This window comes from Mauremys reevesii, linkage group 21 (genome assembly GCF_016161935.1).
Source record: "Mauremys reevesii isolate NIE-2019 linkage group 21, ASM1616193v1, whole genome shotgun sequence".
Taxonomy (NCBI): domain Eukaryota; kingdom Metazoa; phylum Chordata; order Testudines; family Geoemydidae; genus Mauremys; species Mauremys reevesii.
Window position 1 is genome coordinate 16475201 of NC_052643.1, and position 23273 is coordinate 16498473.

Consider the following 23273-nt stretch of genomic DNA (forward strand, 5'->3'; position numbering starts at 1 on the left):
ACTAAGGAGTGCTTTGAGCAGTTCTTACTGGCAGTTTGCTCACATAGCGCCAGAAAAGACAAAGAAAAACTCCATTAGCTCAGGGTTGGGTTAGGGTTAGGGAAAACCGAGGCAGAGAGCGGCAGTGACCAGACCATGGTCAGACGGGGAGTCGCAGAGAGCTGAGTTTTAACCCCAGATTTCCAAACTCCTAATCTTGTTCTCTAACCATGCCCTTCCTGTGGTCTCCATCCTCCCGGAGGAACAGTATGGGTTGGGACTCTCTCCCCTGGGTTCTCAACCCAGGGACCATGACCACCAGGCTGGTTGGGGATCAGGGAGAGGGAGTCACAAAAACCAGGTAGCACAAGGGGTCACAACTACCTCACCCGTTTCCCACTTTGCCCCTGTCTAGCAATGTGGACTGGCTAGATCCTGGCCAGATGGGAGGAGAGTCCTGGCATGGAAAACGTCACAAACCATAGCTCGCCAGAGTCTGCTCATTAACTTTTCAGCACTGACTGTCAAAACCATCTCCTGCTGCTCCTGTACAAAGGCATCAGGCCCATCACTAAAGAAACCGGTACTATGTTAGCTACCTAGGTCAACAAGATGAAAGGGGCCATTCTTTGTGGCGGGCCAGGTGGGAAGCTGGAGTGAAATTAACAGAGGTGTGGCATAAGCCCAGAGAAATGATGCACGGTGCAATCAACGAGGAAGACAGATACTGAACTGAAGCCAACAGAGAACAAGTTAGGCAAGAGCTCCCAGACTCAAAATACTTTAAACAACCAGTTGTGATGGGCGGGGCAGCTAGAACCCTGGTGAGAGCAGGAAGCAGAATTCCTCCCACCTAGTTGTTAAAAGCACCATCCGAGTGCCCTGTGCTTCCCTACACTGGGAAACTGGCACTGCTCTAACTACACCCATGGAGCTGTCCTAGTGAGGTAAGAAGTCCCGCTAGTGCAAATCACAGAAGGCCTAGGTCTAGCCGCGCCACAAGCTTCGAGGGATGCTGCGCGAGCAGAGCGCTCTGCCCGGAAATGCTGAACTCCAAACAGCCTGGCTGGAAGCACAGGAGCCAGCAAACGCTAGCTTCATTTTTAACTGGACCTGTTGTGCCTTCCTGGAGCAGCTAGGAACTTGCTGACCAGTCCCAGCACATACAATAGCCAGGTTACAAGAGTAACAATCAGAATTGCCCGCGGCCAGTGGGTTGAACTAAGGGCCGCTGCGGGCTTTAAAGGACCTTCAGGTGACTATATATTTTTGGGACTATTTCCAAAGCTGATTTGGGACTCCCCGGTGTGCTCGCCAGTGCTTAGGGCCTCTTAAATCCTGGGATTACCGAGCCATCGCACACACTCACGTGCCTGTCTAGTCTCGGCTTAGCCACGGAGTTCGTTCACAGGGGCTCCAGCGAGGGAGGGAAAGCGGATGGCCATTCGTTACACAAGCACATCCCACTGGCTATGTATGGAGCACTCTCCGTCTGCCAAGTCACAGGGGAGAAATAACGATGGTGACATACTGGGGGCAAAACAGCTCATAGGACACAGCCATGTGTCTGGGCCAAGCATACAGAGCTAACGGAGTCAGGATGTCAAGTATCAGAGGGGTAGCCGTGTTAGTCTGGATCTGTAAAAGCAACAAAGAATCCTGTGGCACCTTATAGACTAACAGACGTTCTGCAGCATGAGCTTTCGTGGGTGAATACCCACTTCTTCAGATGCAAGGGAGTCAGGATGGGAAGAGACATGGACAGCTGACTACTGGTCCGTGGGAAGAGGGGATGTCCCATGTCAAATTAACCACCTTCTCCCCTAGAAGGCCAATGCAGCTCCATAAAGAGGACTGTGTTCTCTTGCCATGCAAAACGCCAACATTCAAATCCACCCCATGGGGCCATGAATACTGCAGAAGGGAGGTGGAAGTGGTGGAGATGTGGAAGTGGTGGAGATGCCGTAACAGAGCTAGTGGTTTCTGGAAACAAATTCCACTGAACCAAGATCATGGGATGCTGGAAACTCTGGTGGGCTCTCCCCAGAGCAGCTTCCTCGCTCTAAGTGTTCATGCTAATTAATACCCAAGTGGGCTCGGAGCAATACATTGCCCGAGGCTTGAAAACAAAGTGTTGCTACGCTAGGGGTTGTTCATTTCCTAATCCTAAATAACCAAAAGATCCCCACATCCAAAAGGAGAAAGGAGGAGATCAGAGCCTTTAAATATTAAGTCTATCGTAACCTATTTAAAAAAAACAAAACCCACAACAAAGCAGTTACGATCTCCTTTTAACATGCAGGCTTTGCAGGTCTCTGGAGACCTGCCAAGGGTTCCCTCTTCTACTTTACAGGAAAAAAAATTAAAATGAATGATACAAGCAGCATTCCCATTGGCACTGCTCAGGATTCACTGATTCATAAGTAGGCAAGTTGTGTTCTTTGGAAAGGCTGCCCTCTCGCCTAGAGCACATGCTTTTGCAGCCCAAATATCAGATGTTCAAGAGAGGCACTTTAAAAAAAAACCAACACAAAAACAAAACAAAAAAACCCACCAAGCCACCACCACCAGGAAGCATCTATGTGGGATCTCTTTTTGGTTACTTCATTCCATTTTTAGTTTTTTTTACATCAGGGCTTTTACTCCATTCTTACCCTGGAACAAGACTACAGCAGTTAGGACATAAAAGTCATGGAATTCTCCTCGCACCAAAACAAAAGCAATACCCAGTCTCTCCTACTCCCAAATTGCAAAGCATCTCTTTGTAAAATTGCTTCATGTAGTTCAGCAGTTCCCTGCGTGAAGGTTGTTGCATAAAAATGTGTATCTCGCAGTTATATTACAATATCCTGCAGGGTAACACAATCAAAATAAATAAAGCAACAAACAAAGCGCTCTGATACCCTGCCTTCCTTTTGAGCCCAGTAGTTTGAAGAGTCACTATGTGTATTTCTGATTCATTTTTAAAATTGCAGCCTTCCACAACGGGAAGCTCCCACCCTGTGTTTTTGGAGCTATAATTTCTCTGACCCACGCAGACCTCACATAGTAAATTACAGAGACACCAAACGTAGCCAACAGCATGAAAAACCAAGTGTGCAACCTAGTTACAACCACTGTGCTACCTTTCCCCGCTCTCTTCCAAACCCCCATTTAGACTCAAGAAAGCTCTCTCACAGCTTCGTGCTGGGTCCCTTTTTGTCATCCATTCCATACCTGGAGGGACATGGCTCATGCTAATGTGCTCAATTTATTTGGGATTACTGTGGGTTTAAACACAATGTGAGGCACAGCTCACGAGCCATGCCCACACCCCTCCCACTACCGTTAAAAATCCATCGTTCCATCTGTGCCATGATCCCCACCCCACAGCTGAACGATCCACCGTGGAAAGGAAATGGATGGAAATACGAGCCCTTTCCTACTGGACTGAGCAAAACCCATGAACTCAAAACAAGCAAGATGAACAGCAGGTACCACAAACCCTGACGCTCTGCCTGGCGACGGCTACTGGATTCTCTTCCCAGACAACGGGTCCATGGTGAGGGGGCCAATGGGGACTTTTCCTCCAACAAAAACCCACTACACCAAGCTGTATGTGGGACCCAAGTGGTGCACAGGCCTTGTGCAAACCCAATGCCCATGGTGAACGTCACCCACATTGAGCCAACAAGGGCTGCATGAATCTGCCATTCGTCTGATTATGCCCAGCCTCCATCCTTCCTAGTGCCGGCCACACTCGTCTGCTGAGTCATGTCCAATTCGGTCTAGACCCTGCAGGAAGGCCTGCCCACATGGAGCTCATTGCAGGATTGGTGCAGCCAACTGTAGGCTCTTTGAGGCAGGGACTGGGCTGTTGCATGTGTTTGTACAGCACCTAGCATGATGGAGGTCTCCGTCCAGGTTGGGTTTTTGGGAGTGACCAGAATAGAAATAAAATAAAACAACAGGCCCAGAGCTGCAGCCTAGGATCCAAGCCAGAATCTTTTCTGAAGTCCAGCGTCAAATAAACTAGTCCATGTTTCAGGGGCTTTCCTCCCCTCTCTCACTTTGGTTAATGAAGTCTCCTTTGGAAGCCAGAGACTGGAATTTCTGCCCTAGCAACAGCACACAGGGCTGGCATGACAGGATGGTGCCAATTTTAAAAAGAAAAAAAAATGAAGCATTTTTGTTGAAAAAAGTGAAAAACCAAACAGCCCAACCATAGGACTCTGGGGTCTTTACAAACTGACACGTGCAAAAAGAACCGTGTCTGAATTCAGGGCTAACCAGCCTTGGCTGCGTCCCTTAGATGCTTGCAAATGGCACCATCCCACTGAAATCAATGGGAGTTTTGTCTTTGGTTTCAATAGGAGCAGGATTAATACCCTTGTCCTCTGAGATATCAATGTAAAAAGTGCCTCAATCCTGATACCCCACCAAACGCGCATCCTAACCCTGATACCATAACAAATATCCCCCTGAATGCATTCGCCTCCTGCGAAAGCATTGAAAGCGCCTGACAGACTATTGGGAGGAGGAGGAGGAGGATAGGATTAATCAAGTGTATTACAGAAGGCTGGACTGCAGAGCGAACAGGTTTTATGGAGGTGGCAATCAAAACAGATTCTGCTGCTTAATGTACAAGTCCTGAGCAGACTGAGTTCCAAGGACAAGGCACGTCCCTAATGCTGTAGTTAGGGCTTGTCTACACATGGAGTTGTTCCTGATTAACTCCGTGTGGATACTCCGGTTCTGAAAGAAGAGTGACTTGTTCCTGTTCAGTTTAATGCACTTTCAAAGTGAGTTAAGATAAACAAGAAGGAATTAGTCTGGGTGTGTCTACACTGCACAGTATACCCGGGGTCTGACATGTGTTTATGCCCAAACACCCCTAAATGTCCACACACAAAGCTCTCTAACATGCACCTACCTTCCCCCTGGCTGAATCTGGGCTTGACGGCTCGCTTAAGGGGAACAGGTACAAGCCAGTGTTCTGGTATAGTGTTTGACCAAGCCTGGTTCCTTTTCCATTGAGAACACAGCTGAAGCTCACGTTGCCAGTTCATGTCTGGACAGTCCGTCAATACTATCCCACAATCCCCTGGGTCTGTCTGTTCTGGCCCTTCTATCTCCCAGCTTTCCACTTGCCTCCTGTGTACCGGAAGCGATCCCGTACTTTACATTCACTCACTCAGTCTTTAACCCTCCATTTCCACACAAACTGCTGGATTTTCAAGACAGCTAAGCCAGCTTGCTGAAGAACTGAGAAGGTGGCCACTACCCAGCGTGCTGCTAGATGGCCAGAGGAATGCACCAGGAGTTTGGTCAACATGTGGTGAGAGGGCTGCAAGAGTCATGAATTTAGCAGGACTACAAGCAACATGCATTTATATTAAGTCTGGGAACTCCCCGGCTGGCTGCCTGAAATGCCCCCTGCGTTGGCTCGCTGTGAGCGTTTCCAACCAAGCGTCAAGGGATGGACAGACAAGTTGGAAGGGAAAAAAACCTGAATTCTGGGGAATGTTTGCTGGTGAACATCATCTCATGGTAATCTTACATGTTCATCAGTTAGTTAAAATGCAATGGGCCTCTCTCATTCCATGGCAGGACTCCCGTGAAAAGACAGGAAATTACACTAGCTCCATTCCCTGTTGCAAAGTTACTGGGAGCTGGGGAGGGGACACGGACACGACAAACTGTACGTATGAAAGACAATTGCAGAGAAAGGGTAAAAAACAAAAAACCCCTCTCGTCTCAAGCCTGAGAAAGTTCTGAGACTTCTTGGGGCAGGAGATTGTCTCAGTACAGCGCAAAAAAGGATCCATGCGCCCAGTCCAAAGTGATGGTTAGAGTTGGCTCAGGCAATTCTCTATGCACTAGACTGTAAAACTGACCCCCTCCCTGTGCTGTCTCGGTAAATCCAAGCAGACCAGGCAAGAACAGGTCCAACAGCTTTACTGGCACAGCTCCCAGCAGTTTGCTTCATTTTGACACCATGTGCACCACTGCCCAAATCCAGCAGCTCAGGAGTTCACATTGTACAGTGGCCTTAAGAGGACAAGTTGATCCATCTGCCTCCTTCCCCATATAGCATCCTCAGAAAAGGACACATGTTCTGGATACTGGAGAGACAGAGAGAAACCTGCCCAGCAGCCACCTTGATTTAAAAAAAAAAAAAAAAAAGGTGTTATTCTTGGGTGTTCCCAGTCAGGGTCAGAAAGGATGGCAGAGCTGGCATTGCAAGGTATGCACAGTATATACAGCAGTGTCCTATGCAATCACTGCAAGTGCATGGGAACTGGAGAGCTGAAGTTGACATGTGTCAGCACAGCCATTTACAGTAATTGTTTTTGGTCCTGGGATCATGCAACTTAACGGCTAAGCTCTAAACCGCTCTGCTGAATGGGATGAATGATTACTTCGCTGTAGTGTTGCACGAGACTAATTATTATAATGTTGAGAGAGAACGCACTGCAGGAACCTCAAAGCTCATTTCACAATGTTATCTGGTTGGATTGTCATATTAATGCAACCGCGAGAAATGTTCTAATCTTAATGGATAACACAAGCCTCAAGGCTCAGAGACAGTCTCCTTCAACAGAATACCAAATGATTTGCATCATTTTGCTAGAGCTCTGAACAGTATCCTCGCTGATTCAATTCCACAAACAGAACCTCCATTAACTCCAGTGGGAGTACCAGATGGGGGTACAGTAAGTCATCTACATATCAATTGTGTAACATACCAGGAGGCCTTAATCTTTAAGAAACACCCAATATAATAATGCAAACATTTGCACTGACGTGAAGGAGGAAAGATTTTGTAAATGTGTCTTTCAAGGATGGAGGAGAGGATAACTGGCTCACCAGGGCAAATCTCATCCAAAAAGGATTATGGAATTCAACTACAGGTCAGACTGCTAGCACCCCATGCTACTGCCAGCCTCGGGGTCTTGTGCCCATCAAAGCTTTGCAGTCAGAGAGGAAGGATGGCCTAATGGTTGGGGCACTAGCTGATGATCTGGGTTCACGTCCTTGCTCCACCTCAGGCTTCCTTGACACCATGGGTAAGTCGCATCATCGCTCAGCTCCCCATCTGTACAATGGGGACACCACCCCTGCCCCACAGGACTGTTGCGAGAATAACTATGTTGATGTTTGTGAGGAACTCTGATACTAGTGTAAATGAAGGCCATGGAAACGCTTTCGGCAGCACTGATGCACTAGGGATGGGATGATGAGGATTCACTATTTGTATTATCTTAACGTCTACAGAAGGACATCCCATGCACTCTTCCTCTCTGCAGCGCACTCATGATCAGGCCCTCTGCATTCCTTCGACATTACTTCCCCTCACTAAACAAACATGATTCACACACCAGAGGCCAGACTCTCCATTGCCCTGCAAACTGTGTAACCATTTACACCACTGCGAAGTCTGGGTAAAAGCCTATCAACTCAGGACAGTAATGGCTTACTCCAGTTTAGCACTGGTGTAGACAGACCTACCAGGTAGTGTCTGGGACAAACTGGCAGGATCCGTGTACACTCCGAGTTATGCCTCAAACTCCAACGCTTAGCTACTGCAAGCTCAGCAGACCTATCCCAAGTGCTGGGTGGCTCATGGACCACAAGACAGGAAGGAGGAGAGGCTGAAGTTTGGAGAGAAAGCTACGGGGTGGTGGGGGGTGAAGGACTGTTGGGAACGACTGCTTTTCCTCCTACCCCAGAATCCCTAAAGGAGCAGTTTTTATAAACACTGTGCTGTGTTATAGACAATAAGGACCTACATTCCACTGCATAAGTGAAGAAGAATTGCATAGGCAATGAGATCTAGTGGTTAGAAAGAAGGGATGCTGGGGAGAGAGGGGGAAGGAGATAGAGAGCTAGGACTCTAGGTTCTTCTCCCTAATCTGACACTGGGTACCCCTACACCCATGGGCAAGTCATCCAAGGCTCTGCAAACATTAAGGCTCAAAACATCCTCTGTACAGCAATAGGTCAGTATTTCACAGCTGGATAACAAGGATGCAAAGAGGTTATGTGACACTTCCAAGGTGGCACAGAGAGGCTGTGACAGAGCTGGGAGTTTGCTCCCCATGACAGCAGATACCAAACAGTTGGCCCTTGTATTGTCCACCTATTACAGGTTACAGCAGCAGTCGGGGACATCGATGAGAACAGCCTGGTATACCTTTGGATGCGTGATAAAACATTTCTCTAGAGACACTAGACGTCTTTGTAAATGCTAAAAAGATGGCTCCTGCACGCAGTACAGAGTTAATCCAGGGACCCTTTGCTGTTAAAGAGGCAGTATAAAGTGTGGGCCTGATTCTGGAACTCTCGTAGGCAACAGAACTACCCACAGACACTCAGCAGTTAGATAAGAGTACAGTGCAAGAACACGAATAGCAGAGCTGGTTGAAATTTTACCTATTTCAAGTTTGTTTTGGTCTAAAAAGTCAAACTTTCGGCAGAAACACTGAACATTCTATGCATCCGAAGAAGTGAGCTGTAGCTCACGAAAGCTCATGCTTAAATAAATTTGTTAGTCTTTAAGGTGCCACAAGTACTCCTGTTTTTTTTGCGGATACAGACTAACACGGCTGCTACTCTGAAACCTGAACATTTAACGTGACTTTTTCCATGAAAATTCAGGTTTTTTTCTTTCCCAAAATCCAGAAGTGTTTTCAATAAATTACATGTATTTAAAAAAAAAAAAAAAAAAAGGGAAAAACAATTCCCCCAACCAGCCCTACTGACAAGAGTACAGGCGCAAGCCTCACACTTCTGCAAAGCTCCCCAAACGGCTCCCAGTGACTTACACAACTCAACACGGTTAACTTTCATCATCTGGCGAGCAGCCAAGGACTTACGGTCGCGAGTGGGCAGTCTCGTAGCGCTCAAAGGCGTGCGAGGTGTCGTGCTTGTTGTTCATGTAACACTGCGTGCACAAGTCGTAATCAAAGCACACCTTGCACTTCCACCGCATGCCTCTGATCCCGTGCTTCTTGCAACAATCACAGATGATGTTGGGATGGCGCACACCTAAAAAACCCAAATACACACAACCCATCAGAGAAGCTGTTTCAAGGCTGAATGCATTAGACAGAGCTCAGCTGGCATTACTTAGAGCAGCGGTTCTCAAACTGGGGCTCGGGACCCCAAAGTGGGTCGGGAGCCTGTTTTAGTGCAGTCGCCAGGGCTGGCATTACATTTGCTGGGGCCTGGGGCTGAAGCCAGAAGTCTAAGCCCCGCTGCCCAGAGCTGAACACAAAGCCTGAAGGCTTCAGCCCTGGGAAGTGGGACTCAGGTTACAGCCTCCACCTGCCCAGGGCGGAAGCCCTCGAGCTTTGGCTTCGCCCTCCCCAAGGGGGGCAGGGTTTGGGCTTTGGCCCCCCTGCCCAGCGTGCAGGGGCTCCAACTTCAATCCTCCTTCCTGGGCTCATGTAGTAATTTTTGATGTCAGAACAGGGTTGTAGTGGAATGAAGTTTGAGAACCCCTAACTTCGAGGGTACTCCGAGTGCTGTACTGTTGTGAACCACTTTCAGTAGGTTCCTGTACAAGAGGTTCTGAAGTTCCCATTTCACCTTCCTACACACACGCTGCACAGAGAGTAAGTTGGACTGTTTATTGTTTTAAACTACATGCTTTAGAAGGAGGAGAGTCCGGGAGCAGAAACTGGGTTATTTGAAATGCTGATAAAGATGCCAACTGCAGAGTGTCTTTAGGAAACGTTACACAGGCAGACTCCACTCACAAAAGGTGATCGGCTTGACACACTGGCCCTGCTGGAGGGGCTGCAGCTCTACTTGTATAGACTACTGCCAAAGCCCTTAAACACGGCTTTTATATACCTGCCCCACTCCGATAGTATCTGAGCACTCCAGGTTCCCATGCATTCATCCTCACTCCTGAAAAGTTTATTATACTATTCTAGTGCAGAGGTCCTCTTCTGGCTCCATCTATAGGAAGCCCAAGGGGATGTCTTGTTATCCTCAGACAATTTGCTATCAGTCGCTAGACCAGGGCAGGCTTTAGGTATTCTGGTACCCCAGGCAAAGAATCCTTTGGTTCCCTTCCTCCGCCTTTTATCTGAGACACGACAGCAGGTCTCTGTCTCTTCCTTTTCCCAGGTCTCCTCCATCTTTCTCCTTTCTCCCTGCTTTCTTCTCCGTCTTTCCTCCTCTCCCCACTAGCAGCCATGGCCTCTCCTGGCCAGCTGGCTTCTTCCTCCAGGCTTTAGGAGTGGCTTGTGAAGTGGAAAGCATTTCTGCAGCAGTGCTTAAGCAGCATGGTGCACCCCACCCTTGAAAGCTGGGCTGGGATTTCCAGACACACCCACGAGAGTTAAGCACTCAGATCCCAGTGACACTCAATGGGCTTTGGGAATCTCACCTTTTTGCAAGCCCTAGCCATAAATGCCCTAGATGGCTTTACCCAGATCATGCTTGGAGCTTCTCCCAAGAACAGGAGCAACAAAATAAAGCAGCTCATTCTTATTGCTTCCTCCACATAGGCTTGCCTCACCAGCCCCTGCAGGAGGAGGATTAGGCTAAAGGCTCCCGCTGGGGCATGAAGCAGAACAGTTTTCAGATCAGAGAGCTCCCCAAGAGAGCCCATCATCTTTCACGCAGCAATTGGCAACCCCAGCGCTCACGCCAGAGACCAAGCACCACTCCAGTGAGATTGCTTGGGAAGCTTTCATATTGAACGGGTTTTGCTTTTTAGCCCTTCTGGTGTAGAACACGTGTCTCAGAGAATCTGAAACATAACTAAAAAGAAGCAATGCACACAGTACTTGGGAGCTTGTTCTGCACGAATGGGGAGGATTCCTTTGAAAATGAAGTTTTAATAATGGTTTAAGATATAAAGTCTCAACAAGAAAAGGGGTCTGGGAAGCTCAGTTAGCATCTGTATGTGAGCACATTTCATTTATTCTGGATTAGTGGTTAATGGCGGCTTTCAGTGCCTTTTCATGCTCTTGCAATAGAAGAATAAAGCAAATGAACTCAAATGCTTCATTCAAATGATGTTACAAGGGAGCAACTTTTGATTTTCTTCAGAGCCACTTTTTCTGCTCGCCAGTGAAAATCTTTATTAAATATATCAATGGCTTTATCAAAATGTATTTCCCTTTATTCTCCTATCGCAGATGCACACAAAAACCAGGAATAATACATTAAAATAGGAATTCTCCAGCTCCCCACACCAATCTCCTCTCAGATTTCATTAAGAACAATTTAAAATCAGGGACACAAAACAGTCACAAGTGGATCCCTCCCCTACATCTTTCTGATCACTGGCCCAAGAATGTTGGAAAACATTCACATGACCTAGAACCATTTGTAGAACTATGCCAAAATGTTCAACTCTGGCTGCCTAGAGTGAGTCTCCTAAACAAGAGAGGATTGATTTTCATAGCTCACAGGGGATCTGGGGTTACATAGCAACTTTGAAAATCAGGGCATTTTTATTTTGGTGCCTATATACGTCAGGCATCCATAGCTGAAAAATTTGTTCCCACAATCCTTTGCAATAGTTTCCTAAATATGGTCAGCATCTCTAATTCCTTGCATCTGAGATCAGGGGTCAACTTCTCCCCTCAGCTCTCCTGGTGCAAGTCCGGAGCAACTCCAACTTTGATTAAAACATTCTGGATTTACACTGCAGGCAGAATTTGACCCAAATAGTTTATATTACATCTGAAAGCAGCCTTGAGTCTCTGCTTCCCAATAGTATAAATCATTGGTTTCTGGCTTCAGGGTTCTCAGGACAATAGCTGCTAAAAGTTGCATCGAAATTCAACTGCAAATCAGAATAATCAGCACAATTTTGGGCTGATGCCTGGCATTCAAATGATATAAAGCATCCACATCTAGTCCCAGAAATGTACAAGGTATCTTTCAAACCATGTAACGGTACCTCAGATCTAGTCGTAAGTTTTGTCGGCATTTTGCCAGTCCTCGATTTTGGGCTAGTGCAATTTTCAAGCTGTTGGAGTCAACCACGAAGGTGATGGGAATTAAACTGCTTTTCTTTAGAGCTGGTTCTGAGCTGCAAAGTTTGAGTCTGTCAGGCAAGGGCAGCTTTAGCCTGGCTTCAACAGTACCCACAGAAAGCAAAAACAAGAGTGCAAAGACAATGGATTTTTTGTTGTTGGTACTTCATTGATAGGTATGTACAGGTTCATATTAATGATATCTGTGTGGGCAAAGCCCACTGGTGCTGCAGCCCCTTGTGCAAGGCTGCAATACCCGGAGCTGGACCCAGCCCAGTGGGACAGGAGCCACTGCTGCCGGGTGAGTGTGGGGTAGGTTCACTCGCCAGCTCCCCTCCACATCAGGCCAGGATTAGGGTTGCTGGGATGGAGGGTGGTCAGTGCCCCCCTTGGTGGGGCGAGGAGGTTAAGAGGGTTGTCGCTGGCCTATGGATTTCAGGCTGCCCCCCCATGAATTTACAATAGAGTTTAGTAGTGAACCCACCAAATCCAGAAGCTACATCTGCCCTGGGATCAGACCTTTCCCAAAGTCCTAGGGCTGCTTGGACCTGGGGTTTTGCTTCAGACCAGTCTCTGCTTTTTAAGTAGATGAGATCTCCCCCACCCCTCCTAAAAAAAATACAAATGTTGCTGTTTAGGTGAAAGCGCTGGGCAGTTGTGCTCTGTCGTTCTAAATGTGAGAATATTTAAAGGAGTGAAAAGAGAATGAGTCAAGAGGAGGGGAGAGAATGTTTGACGAAGACCTAGATGACTTGTTGGTCACAGCTAGCTACCACCATGGCAGTCTGATGATATTTAACCTCCCATGATACTGGTACCTTGCCCAGCACTCTGAAAATGGAAAGTGCTAACACTAACAAATACACACTGAGAAGTATTATCTTCATTTTACAAATGAATCAGACACAGATTTAGTGATCCCTCCCCCCACCCCGTGTCACAGAGCAGGGCTTCCGTATGCAGGAATTCCTGGCTCCCAATCTACACCCACATTGAGTCTCCCTAGCAGCTGCAAGACCTGGAGATGTAGCCAGACATTGTGTATGCTAAGACAGAAGGCTTTACTGAATTGACCAGAGGTGCAGCTGTGTAATGTCCAACTAATATTTCACTGGCCTTACCTATTTGTGCATTATCGTACAGAAGAAGGTCATAGGCTCCTTGGAATCCAGTCCGATAATTGGTTCTGGTCCCTTGATCCCACTGCACCACCACAGTCCTATCCGGTGTAGTTGGGCTGCCTTGCCGGCCAATCTCAACCACGGTCCCAACATTCCCTTCGCCGTTGTCCTGGTTGCCCCATTTCCAGTCAATTCCACGGACCACCCGCATCCCGACCTGCATGCTTGCATATGGGTCCAAGTCCATCACGTGGTGCAGTGGCCTCGCTGGCAGGGAATCTCAGAGGCAAGACGGAGGGAGCTGTGTGTCCAGCACACCTAGTAAGAAAGCACACTGTTAAGACACAAATGTGACTGTCACAGCAAGGTGTGTGTATAAATAATTTTGGCTAATTAAACTAGGCCTACAAGGGCCCACTGAATTAATGTTTTTCTAGTTTCTGCATTTCTGAACAAGCAACTCAAAACCAACAGGTCATCTTTGGTCAAGTCAGATTCCCCCTTCCTCTCCCTCGCCTGCACCAAAACGGTTGAGAGCTACTTTGGGTAGCAAGGTGTTATACTACAGAAGAACATCCTGAGACTTCAAATAAAATTCTCTCCCTTGCAGACAGGGCATGAAATCCTGGCTGCATTGAAGCTAATGGAAAAATCTCCCATACGTCAACGGGTCCAGGATTTCACCCAAGCTGACAAATTTCAGCATTTAAATTGGTATGAATCTTCTTTCCCCAGGCCCTCAAACAAAACTACATCTACTCACGTAGAGCTCCATTACGAACAATGTCTGTCCCATCCATAATGTTCCACCTGCGTGAGAAGCCGGATGAAATGAAAGTAAGGAAAAAGGCTTCTCTTCCCCACCCACCAGGGTCCTGCTACCAGTGCTGGCTCCTACCTCACTGTTAGACCAGCCACAGAGGTCTAATCACATGGATGTGTGCAGACACTTCTGTTTGAGGAACTCTGCTCCCTGCCACTATGCCTCAGCCTGAGGTTAAACCAAAAAGTCATTTGAAACAGCCAACCTGCTTTCACAGAAAACCCATCTCCTTCCCCACCTCTCCTGGAAACGGAGCCCACAACAGTGACCACAAGCCCAGTTTAGAGTGTATAATAAACCCCAGAAATTCAGAGGAGTTCCCCCTCTGGGAGCACGTTGCACAGCTTTGCTTGCTGCAGGGTTATGAACAATGCCAGCTTCGAGTTTGTGCTTGGCTCCTCCATCTCACACACACGATCTGATGCAGCATCTGCGCAGCAGCTTGGGTGTCATTACAAGAGCTGCAGGATAATTTTCATCTTTCCTTACTGCACTGATATTCCAGATCTGGTTGGTATCGTAACCAATTTGCAGCCAGCTAAGATTTTATGGTTATAGGTATGCTGCGTGCCAGGCCAAACTTGCAACTTCCAAAATGGTGTCTGCATAGTGTGACCGCACACACAAGGTCACTCCGCATGGAGGATGCCTTTTTGTAGAGCAGGTCTGCTGGAGGGAGGAAAGGAGCGGATGCATTTGGGGGTTGGAAGGAGTTGTCCGGCAGGCTGGATCCAGCTTGTGGGCACCAGTTGGACCACCAAGATTCCTTTAGTTGTTATCAGTATAGGATCTATGACACATTGGAATCAGTCCTGATTCCAACACTAGAGGGCAGCAATGCCCATACATTACCCAGTTCATTTCAGTATTATAGTGGTTTCAAATACCACCAAAAGGTGTTAACTATTTATCTTCACTGTGGTTACAAAATAATAATGGCCTTTCAAAATCTATCCTCCACTGTTTGAGAAATCAGCCATTCAAGCATTTACATTTAGGTCATCTTCAGAAGACCAGAAAGCAAACTGTAGTTCTGTAGACTATAGAAGCACTAAAGGAGACTGTAGCAAAAGTTTCTGGGAAATAATAGAGTGTCAGAACACTGCAAAAATATATTGAGAAGGAAGACTAGAACGCACTGCAAGGATTCATGTGGCTTTTGTTCCTACTTATGTACAAGATCAATCCCAAGACAAAAAGGCTATAAATCTTCCCTGAGCTCTACTATAGGGAGGTGTGTCGATATCCACAGCAAGCGTTAAACAGTCCAATTCACAGGGCTCAACTCTCAACATGATCAGAGAGTCACGATCAAATGAGAAACCAGGCACAGAAGCATCACCCCTACTGGTAACATTTTAAAGATAGAACGTGCATATAAACTAAACTAAACTGCTTTCACACATGAAATCGGAGTTCCTGTCTTGGCCAACAGGTCTTAGATTAGACCCACACACCTATAAATAGTTTTCATTTAAAAAACACGGTGTGTGGAGGTGGAGGGGGAAGACAACCCAAAGCATTAGCCATTGAAAAGCCACACTCAGCAACATTTAAAAAGTAAGCTTCGTCTTTGACAGATGAGCCATCAGCAAGTCAGGGCGGCCTGAGGGAAAGTATGTCACAGCCAAGGCCGGCTGCTTGTCATGGCAGAAAAGAACACTGAGGTCACAATTTTTTTTAATTTTATTTTTTTTTAAATGCAGCAAGTTATAAGGGAGGGAGGTTATGCTGTCTGGAGCCAAGTTATTTTCAGGCTGCCACAAAGGTCATCAATTAGTTTCAAGTGCCATGGTCGTTTTTACAAGGATACCTGTTCACTGGGAACAGAATTGAGATTAACTAAACCCATTTCATGCAGGTTGAATAACCACAGGATAGTAACAACCTCCTGCCGCTACTGATGCCGGTTAGATTTGACCCAGTGATCCAGAGGTGAAGGAATCTCTATCCTACCCCCAAATCCCTAAGTCAGTCTAATTCCTGCCTATTCCTGGTCTTCTCCAGCCATTCAGTACCCCAGCATTCATTCCCTCCCAAATACTACGTTAATATTATTCACCGATCTTTTGCACATACAGGATCCATGAAACCTCTCATTTTCTTTAAGACATTTGTGGTGTTTCTCCAGCAAGACAGATTTGTCCTGTGCTGCAGATACATGAACATGAGAAATAAATATTCACCCAGAGAGAGAGAGAGAAAGATGTTGCTGGGATTTTAAGTTTTAACAGCAATTTATTGATACTAACGTGGCTATTTTGGTTTCCAACTAGAGGACAATGAGGGATAATAATTTGCAATTTGTCCCATTCAGTTACTTCAAACTTTAGTCAGTTCGGTAGCTTGATTAAGCAAGAACCTTTCTTCTGAAACAAGAGTAAAAATTCTGCTCTTAGAAGGGATTACATGTGTCAGTCTTAGTTAGATGATTAGCGAACCATCTTTCATCAGAAAAGTCAGGGAATAGTCCCGTCTCTCCCCCCACCGCCATTTCTGTGTTTTGAAGAAATACATTTATTTAAAATGTAGGGTAAAGTTTTCAAAAAGGATCTCAATGACTTAGGAGCCTAAGTCCCATAGAAAGCCAATGAGAGAGACTGCCAAGTGCTTAAATCTCCTTTTCAAAAGTGACATAGGAGTTAAGTCATTGAGGTGAAAATTGTATCCTTTGGCTTTTAGCTTAATTTATTTATTTTTCTCCCCTAATAGGACATTCGGTCTCTTCCTAAAGCTCTTTGTATTTTGAATGAAGTTCTAAAGTGAGCTAAATTCTGCTTTCAGATGCTGTTGAAATAGCTCCCATTCGGCCCTAAATGTTCATAAATGACATTTGCCATGAATCGTCACTTGAAACTAAGCCCCTGTTTAGGGGCAGGTAATTAGAGATACACTGCAGAATGATGGGGCCAGAATAAAAATGGCTGCAAGGATAGGAAATGTTTTTGCATTGCAATTTATATGAACTAAAAATAGAGATTAAAATGGATTCTGTATTATTTCTATTAAAGAGGCATTCCCGTGATGAGTAACATGTTACAACACTGCATATCACACAAACATTCATCCATTCGACCATCTTGTTCCTTGTAATTTCTGCTAGTTAGTATTTATTGAGGGTGATACTTAGTCCAGACTAAACACAAGATAAAGTCTTCGGCACCAGTCTCAAGATGAACACACACCCTGCTTCTGGTCTGTCTTCTCAGGATACTCTATCCACCCTCTGCTCTCATGCCATAGCCCCTCCTGGGCTCCTTGAAGTCTCTTCAGCAAGCAGAGATCCTTAGGGCTTCCTACTGCAGTCCCCCTCCTATCCAGCTGGCTTCTGCCCTATCTCCACCCCAGAAGCCTGACATAGCCCCATGACCTGCCTTTATTAATTTTCTCCACCCTGGGAGGCAAGCTAAGTGTGTCACAGCTGGGGCTGGACCCATCTCCCCACGACAGCCCTCCATCTAGATGTCCAATCCTGCAAGGTGCTGAGCATCTTCCAGTGATTTCAGTGGGAAGTGAGGGCGCTTTATATCCTGTGAAATCGCGAAAGTGCAGCACCAGACTTTGAAGGCAACACACACTGCCACTGCTCTAGCCACCCCTCAGCGTTCAAGTTTATTTTTCTTTTTTGTCCTATGTGGTGGAAGTGAAAAGATGTGGTGGGAATAAAGAGTCATACACTGAGCCACACAAACAAACCGAGGATCTTAACTGCATTTCAGGATTCAAGACAGCTTCTCTGCATACTGTTCTTGGCACTAGATCAAAAATGTTTCCTGCTCATTTCTTTCACCAATGTCTGAGGAAGGAGGTTCACATGTCAAATATGAAAACAAACCACTTCTGAAGCTGCTAGGCTGAACCTAAAGGGCCACTGTTGATTATGCTCCGAGAAGAGGGAACCACCATGCCCCAGCAATACAGACTCATCCCTGAGCATCTGCACTCCCTGTCTAGCCCTCCCCCACAGAGATTACCAACCTACCTGTTTACATAGCTCTGTCCTGGCCTCTCTCCAGTGTCAATGTCACCGCCAGTATTTTGTCAATAAAAGTCTGATAAGGAAATATCCAGATCCTCCCACTCACAGGGCTATTAAAGGTGGATGCGGCAACATCAGTGTTCATTCACATACACTTCAGCTGCCCGCTGGTTTCATACACTTCCACGGAGATGGTTTATTAGTGCTCTGCTGCTCTACAGCGCTTTCAAAGCCTGGATCTCGACGGGCTTTACAAACGTGAATGAATTAAGCCCCTGAGGAGCTAGCGCAATATTATCACCCCCGCGTCCCATGCTACAGACTGATAACCAGAAGAGAGAAACGATTTGTCCATAATTACACTGAATCAGTTGCAGAACTGAGTATGGACCTCTGAGGTAACAGCTAAATCGCACTCCTTCCCATGCAGTGATTCACTGCTGGATTTTTTAAACATTTCTTCACTCTGTACTACCTGTCTGTTGGTTCTGTTCAGCCACTCAAGATTATTCCATAACTGGGTAGGAAACAAACTCTGCTAACTCATTAAGCATGAACACACCATCCCAGCATTAAATGACAAGCTATTTGTTATTTATGAGAGGGGCCCCACTGGCCAGGGCACATCTTAATTTCATTTTAGAATTCAACCTTTGGGATGAGGAATTGTTTTCTCCCCTTCCCTAAATATACCTCTACCCTGATATAATGTGAATTCAGATATAACACTGCCATGGGAATGCCTGTTCTCACTTTCAGGTGATATTGTAAACAAGAAGCAGACAGCATTATCTTCTGCAAATGTAAACAAACTTGTTTGTCTGTGCAATTGGCTGAACAAGAAGTAGGACTGAGTGGATTTGTAGCCTCTAAACGTTTTACATTGTTTTATTTTTGAATGCAGGGGGTTTTGTACATAATTCTAAATTTGTAAGTTCAACTTTCATGATAAAGAGATTGCACTACAGTACTTGTATTAGGTGAATTGACAAATATCTTTTGTTGATCATTTTTACAGTGCAAATATTTGTAATAATATAAAGTGAGCGCTGTACACTTTGTATTCTATGCTGAAATTGAAATCGATACATTTGAAAATGTACAAAAACATCCAAAAATATGTAATAAATTTCAGTCGGTATTTGATTGTGTAACAGTGTGATTAATCATGATTACGTTTGAGTTAATTGCGTGAGTTAACTGCAATTAATCAACAGCCCTAAAAATAACTTATTCTCAGCTGCCTAGCTCTGGTGGGGGACAGACTTTTGGGAGGGTGCAGGAATAGCTGCTTTCCCTTAAGAGGATGGACAAATGAGATGCACAATCCACCATCCACATTAGCAGCGGCCTCCTAACTCCAGTGCTGCAAGGGAGTGAGATGAAGATCTCACGAGGGAATTCAGATGATGACTCCGTGGCTTTTCAGTTGTCTTTGACAGGGGGGTGGGCAGGGTTCCCAGGCATGCCAAAAATCTACATTGCTGCCCTGGTTGCTAATCACCACTGCAATTCCTCATGTTACCAAACACACAGTACCAGCAGAACACACACCTTGGGGCTCTCTGGACTATAGATAGCTGCTGTATCTATATGATGAGTCCTCTCTCTCCACCTCCTGACTCTCATCCTTTAGGTCAAATCCTTTGCAAACCAAAAAAGAGCCTTTTTCCATCAAGTTACATAAATGGTCTGCACGCTGTCCTAATTATAACTGCCCCAAACCGGACTATTTCAAAAACATGTTTAATGATCCAGTCACGGCTCTGTTTAAACATGCAGAGCTAATGCAGCTAACATCTGGCACAATCGTAAAAATAGAAGTGAGCTTTGAAAAATAAATAAATAAAACAAACAGGAAACATACAAACAAGCAGCTCAAACGGCTGCAGCATCACTTCATGGTTTCACACACACCACAGCCTTTCCAGTAGGTTCTCATTTTACCTATTCCATTCCACTTCATTTGTTTCCATAACCAATCTTTCCCCCTCCATCCTCCCTCCATTTAGACACACACACGCTTCACAGCCACTTGGTAAGTCCTGTGGCATGATCTCCCCTCTTCTGGCCCATAGGCTCCAAGGCCAGCAAGGACCACTATGGTCATCGAATCTGACCTCTTGCAAAAGGACAGGCTGGAGAACTTCACCAAAATAATTCCTGGAAGCAAAGGCCTCGATCCTGTGATGAGTGCCATACGAGTGCTCACAAGGAACTCACTGCAGGGTGGGGATATACAGCAGCAAGGAAGGGGCCGTAATCGTTTCACATGGAACCAATTGTCCATCACATTTCAACGGGTTTATCCACACTGCAAAAAAGACCCGAGGCAGCGAGCCCCAATCAACTGACTTGGGCTCCTGGGGCTTACCTGTGTAGACAGGCTCAGGCGAAAACAAAAATGGGGGAGGTGCTCAGAGCCGAGGCTCCAGACAACACTCGAATGTCTACACTGCTATTTTTAGCCCAGGAGCCTGAGCCCCACAAGTCAGTGTCAGCGGACCTGGGGTCGGAGACTTGCTGTTGTGGGTTTTGTGTTTGCACTGTACACATACCCAACCTTTACAAGGCCCCACAAAATTCTGCTCCAGCCTCCCTCTCATCTCTTATGTCTCTCTCTCACACACACCCTCCTCTGTCACCCTGTCTCCTTCCCCTATTCCCATCTGTCTCTCCCCCCACTCCAGATGCTACCACCTACCCATAGAACATCTTCGCATCCATTTGCCATGCCCTCACCTTTCCTGCATTCACGACCCTTCTACAGACTTCTGCAATGCTCAAACTAGATACACAGGAGAGAGAAAGGCCTTGACGGATGATTATCTCCACACTAAGGAATGGTGGCCTTTGCGAGGACAATCTTTGCAGCCAGAGTCCCACACAATCCATCACAGCATGACACATGCAGAAGAGGATGCTTTCTAATTACAGACTGCAGGCAGTGGAACTTTCATGCCCCATCAGCCATGACCCTCTCCCATGCTGATCCCCAGACAGGCGATTTAGGGGTGGTTTATTATTCCACTCTCTGCTCCCCCCCACAAAAGTATGGCAAGTGCTCGTCTTATTAGCCCAGCAGGAATGCAAACCCAAGAGGAAAGGAAACGCTGGTAGTATGGCAGCCCCTGGCGCTCCAGAATGCCCTTTGTATTACTGGTCAAATGGATGGCGAGCTGGGAGAGAAACCAAGAAAAACTCTTTTTATGCAGGCAAAATTAAAGGAACAAAAATGTCTCCATTTACAGATCCACTCCAATGCTTTGAAATCCTTAGAAAGCCAATGGCTGGTAAACCTGTTACAGAGCCCAATAAGCAAGGAGAAACATTTCAATAGTCAGGCCTTTAAACACAACATCAGTGTTGTCATTTGTTCCTGCATGTGCGATGTCAGAGTGGGCAGCTGGAAAAATTATATACGTTTGTTTATTTTGCAAGGCTCCTCTCTCTTATTTAGATTAAATCTTAATTACAGCCCAGCTGTTGCATTTAAAGTGACAGCTGCCTTTCACAAGCAAATTGAAAGCCACTTTTCTGCACAGAGACAGAGGCAATTCCAAATCCACCCTTAATAAATAAATAAATAAATAAAGCAGGCCTGGATTTTTCTGTACATTGTTGCTTCCATTCTGACAGACCCTGGCTATGAAATCTGCCTGGCGAACTGAACAAGTTAAGCTGTTTTTTATTCAATGCAATGACCCTCATACCCTGGGCTTTAGAACAGATGGGAAGGACATGCAAGCTAGCCAGAACATTTCCATTGCAGTTACAGCTGCATAAAAACCCCGACGTCTTCCGTTGCATGCACCGCTCTGGGGTAAGATTTCAGAGGGGCAGACAGGAAATGAGGTGCATAACTCCCGTTATCTCCTCTTGATGTCAAACCAGGGGATATTTGGAACTGCCGCCAAAGACAGGTGATGGCAACATTTTTGGTTTTTGCGCTTGATTAAGTTGGAAGACAGGACTGGGGGGGAAAAATGCAGCCACCTTGGCTTTTGTGCTTTAACCAATGGCTTTACAAAGCCCCTGTGTACATTCTGAAAGACTCTTCACATCAGTTGCGGGGGGAGGGGGAAAGAATCATTTGGGGGGGGGGGGAATGGGGAATCACTGATGTCAGCAACAAAGCAAGCCAGGCATTGGAGGGTGCCCATTAAGAAGACCCCTGCATTCCGAAGCCACGTCGCCTGGAGCTGCCCGTTTCACTTATCGAGGGGAGTCAGCTTGGGACTGATGCTGGGGGAGACGGAATTTCCAATGTGCTTGGAAAGGAAAAGCTGATTATTGGCAGCCAGCCACCCCTTACACTGGGACGGTTTATTACTGTCTCCCTCTGGTGCAGCTCAGCTGATGTTAGCAGGAGTGCCAGTGTGGACCAGCTACCCATGTTCCAGCCACCCTGCTGGCTAGGGTGGGCCCAGGGGATGGTCTAGGTGTCTGCTCCTGATAGGAGGGAATACTGGTGTAGATGCAGCCCATTTGTGACCTTAGAATCAGAAAGTCACAAACCTGTCGACATCTGTACACATAGGCACTAGGGGAGGTTGCCAAAGGCACAAGTGGCAATTGGGTTCTCCCAGGGGCTTTCAATGGGAGTTGAGACCCAATTACTATTTGTGTTTTGTAAAATCTGCCCCAGCGTCCTTTCATGCTAGTGCATCCCCTGGGTCCCCCGCCCCCCCTGCAGCCGTCTTTAGCCCCCGAAGAAGAGCTCTGCGTAGCTCAAGAGCTTGTCTCACTCACCAACAGAAGTTGGTCCAATAAAAGATTATCTCAGCCACCTGGTCTCTGTACTATCCCGGGACCAAACACAGCTATAACACCAGTGCACTCAGCCCCCAAGCAGTACAGGATAGCAAGATGCAAATATTGACAAGAAACTATGAACACAACATCCCTTTGCAAATGCTGGACACAGGGCCAGTTCCAGCCAGGCCAGGCACCTCTCTACCAGGGGAAAACTGAAAGGCAAGTGTGATGCCTACTGTTCATGGAGCGGCTTGGTACCCTGTGTGGCACTGTGATGTTTAAAAATACCATCCAACAACGACAGTAGAATTAGCAAGACCTAAGAATAAACTCCTCCCCGGCCACATATCATCTTCAATATCTACTGAGGAACATAAGTCACATTTTGGGCAAATAAAAATGGTGAGATTTCGGTTAAGTCTTTGAAGGGTTAAAAAAGAATGTCTAATAACCTTGTCTCCTCTTATGCTGTTTTCCAGTTCTCTCTCTCTGTTTCAGGCTCTGGGGTTAATTTTTTTTTTAAATGCTAGAGAGGAAATGAATCAATTTATGGTGGTAGGGGATTTAGAAACAGAGGGGCATCAGTGATGAGTGTGTCATTCTATGCCATTCTTCTGATGAAAAGGCTT

At 46.3% G+C, this 23273-nt stretch overlaps 1 protein-coding gene across 3 annotated transcripts in view; it reads right to left on the minus strand.

Annotated features, from left to right (window-relative positions):
- Positions 1-23273, minus strand: part of MIB2 (MIB E3 ubiquitin protein ligase 2) — a 94380-nt gene that overhangs the window by 51500 nt on the left and 19607 nt on the right. For all 3 annotated transcript variants that reach the window (XM_039509046.1, XM_039509047.1, XM_039509045.1), the window contains exons 2-3: positions 13085-13402; positions 8838-9009 (exon numbers count right to left, since the gene is read on the minus strand). In XM_039509046.1, the coding sequence (XP_039364980.1) occupies positions 8838-9009; positions 13085-13331 (419 nt within the window). In that variant the 5' untranslated portion in view covers positions 13332-13402. The remainder of the gene's footprint in view (positions 1-8837; positions 9010-13084; positions 13403-23273) is intronic.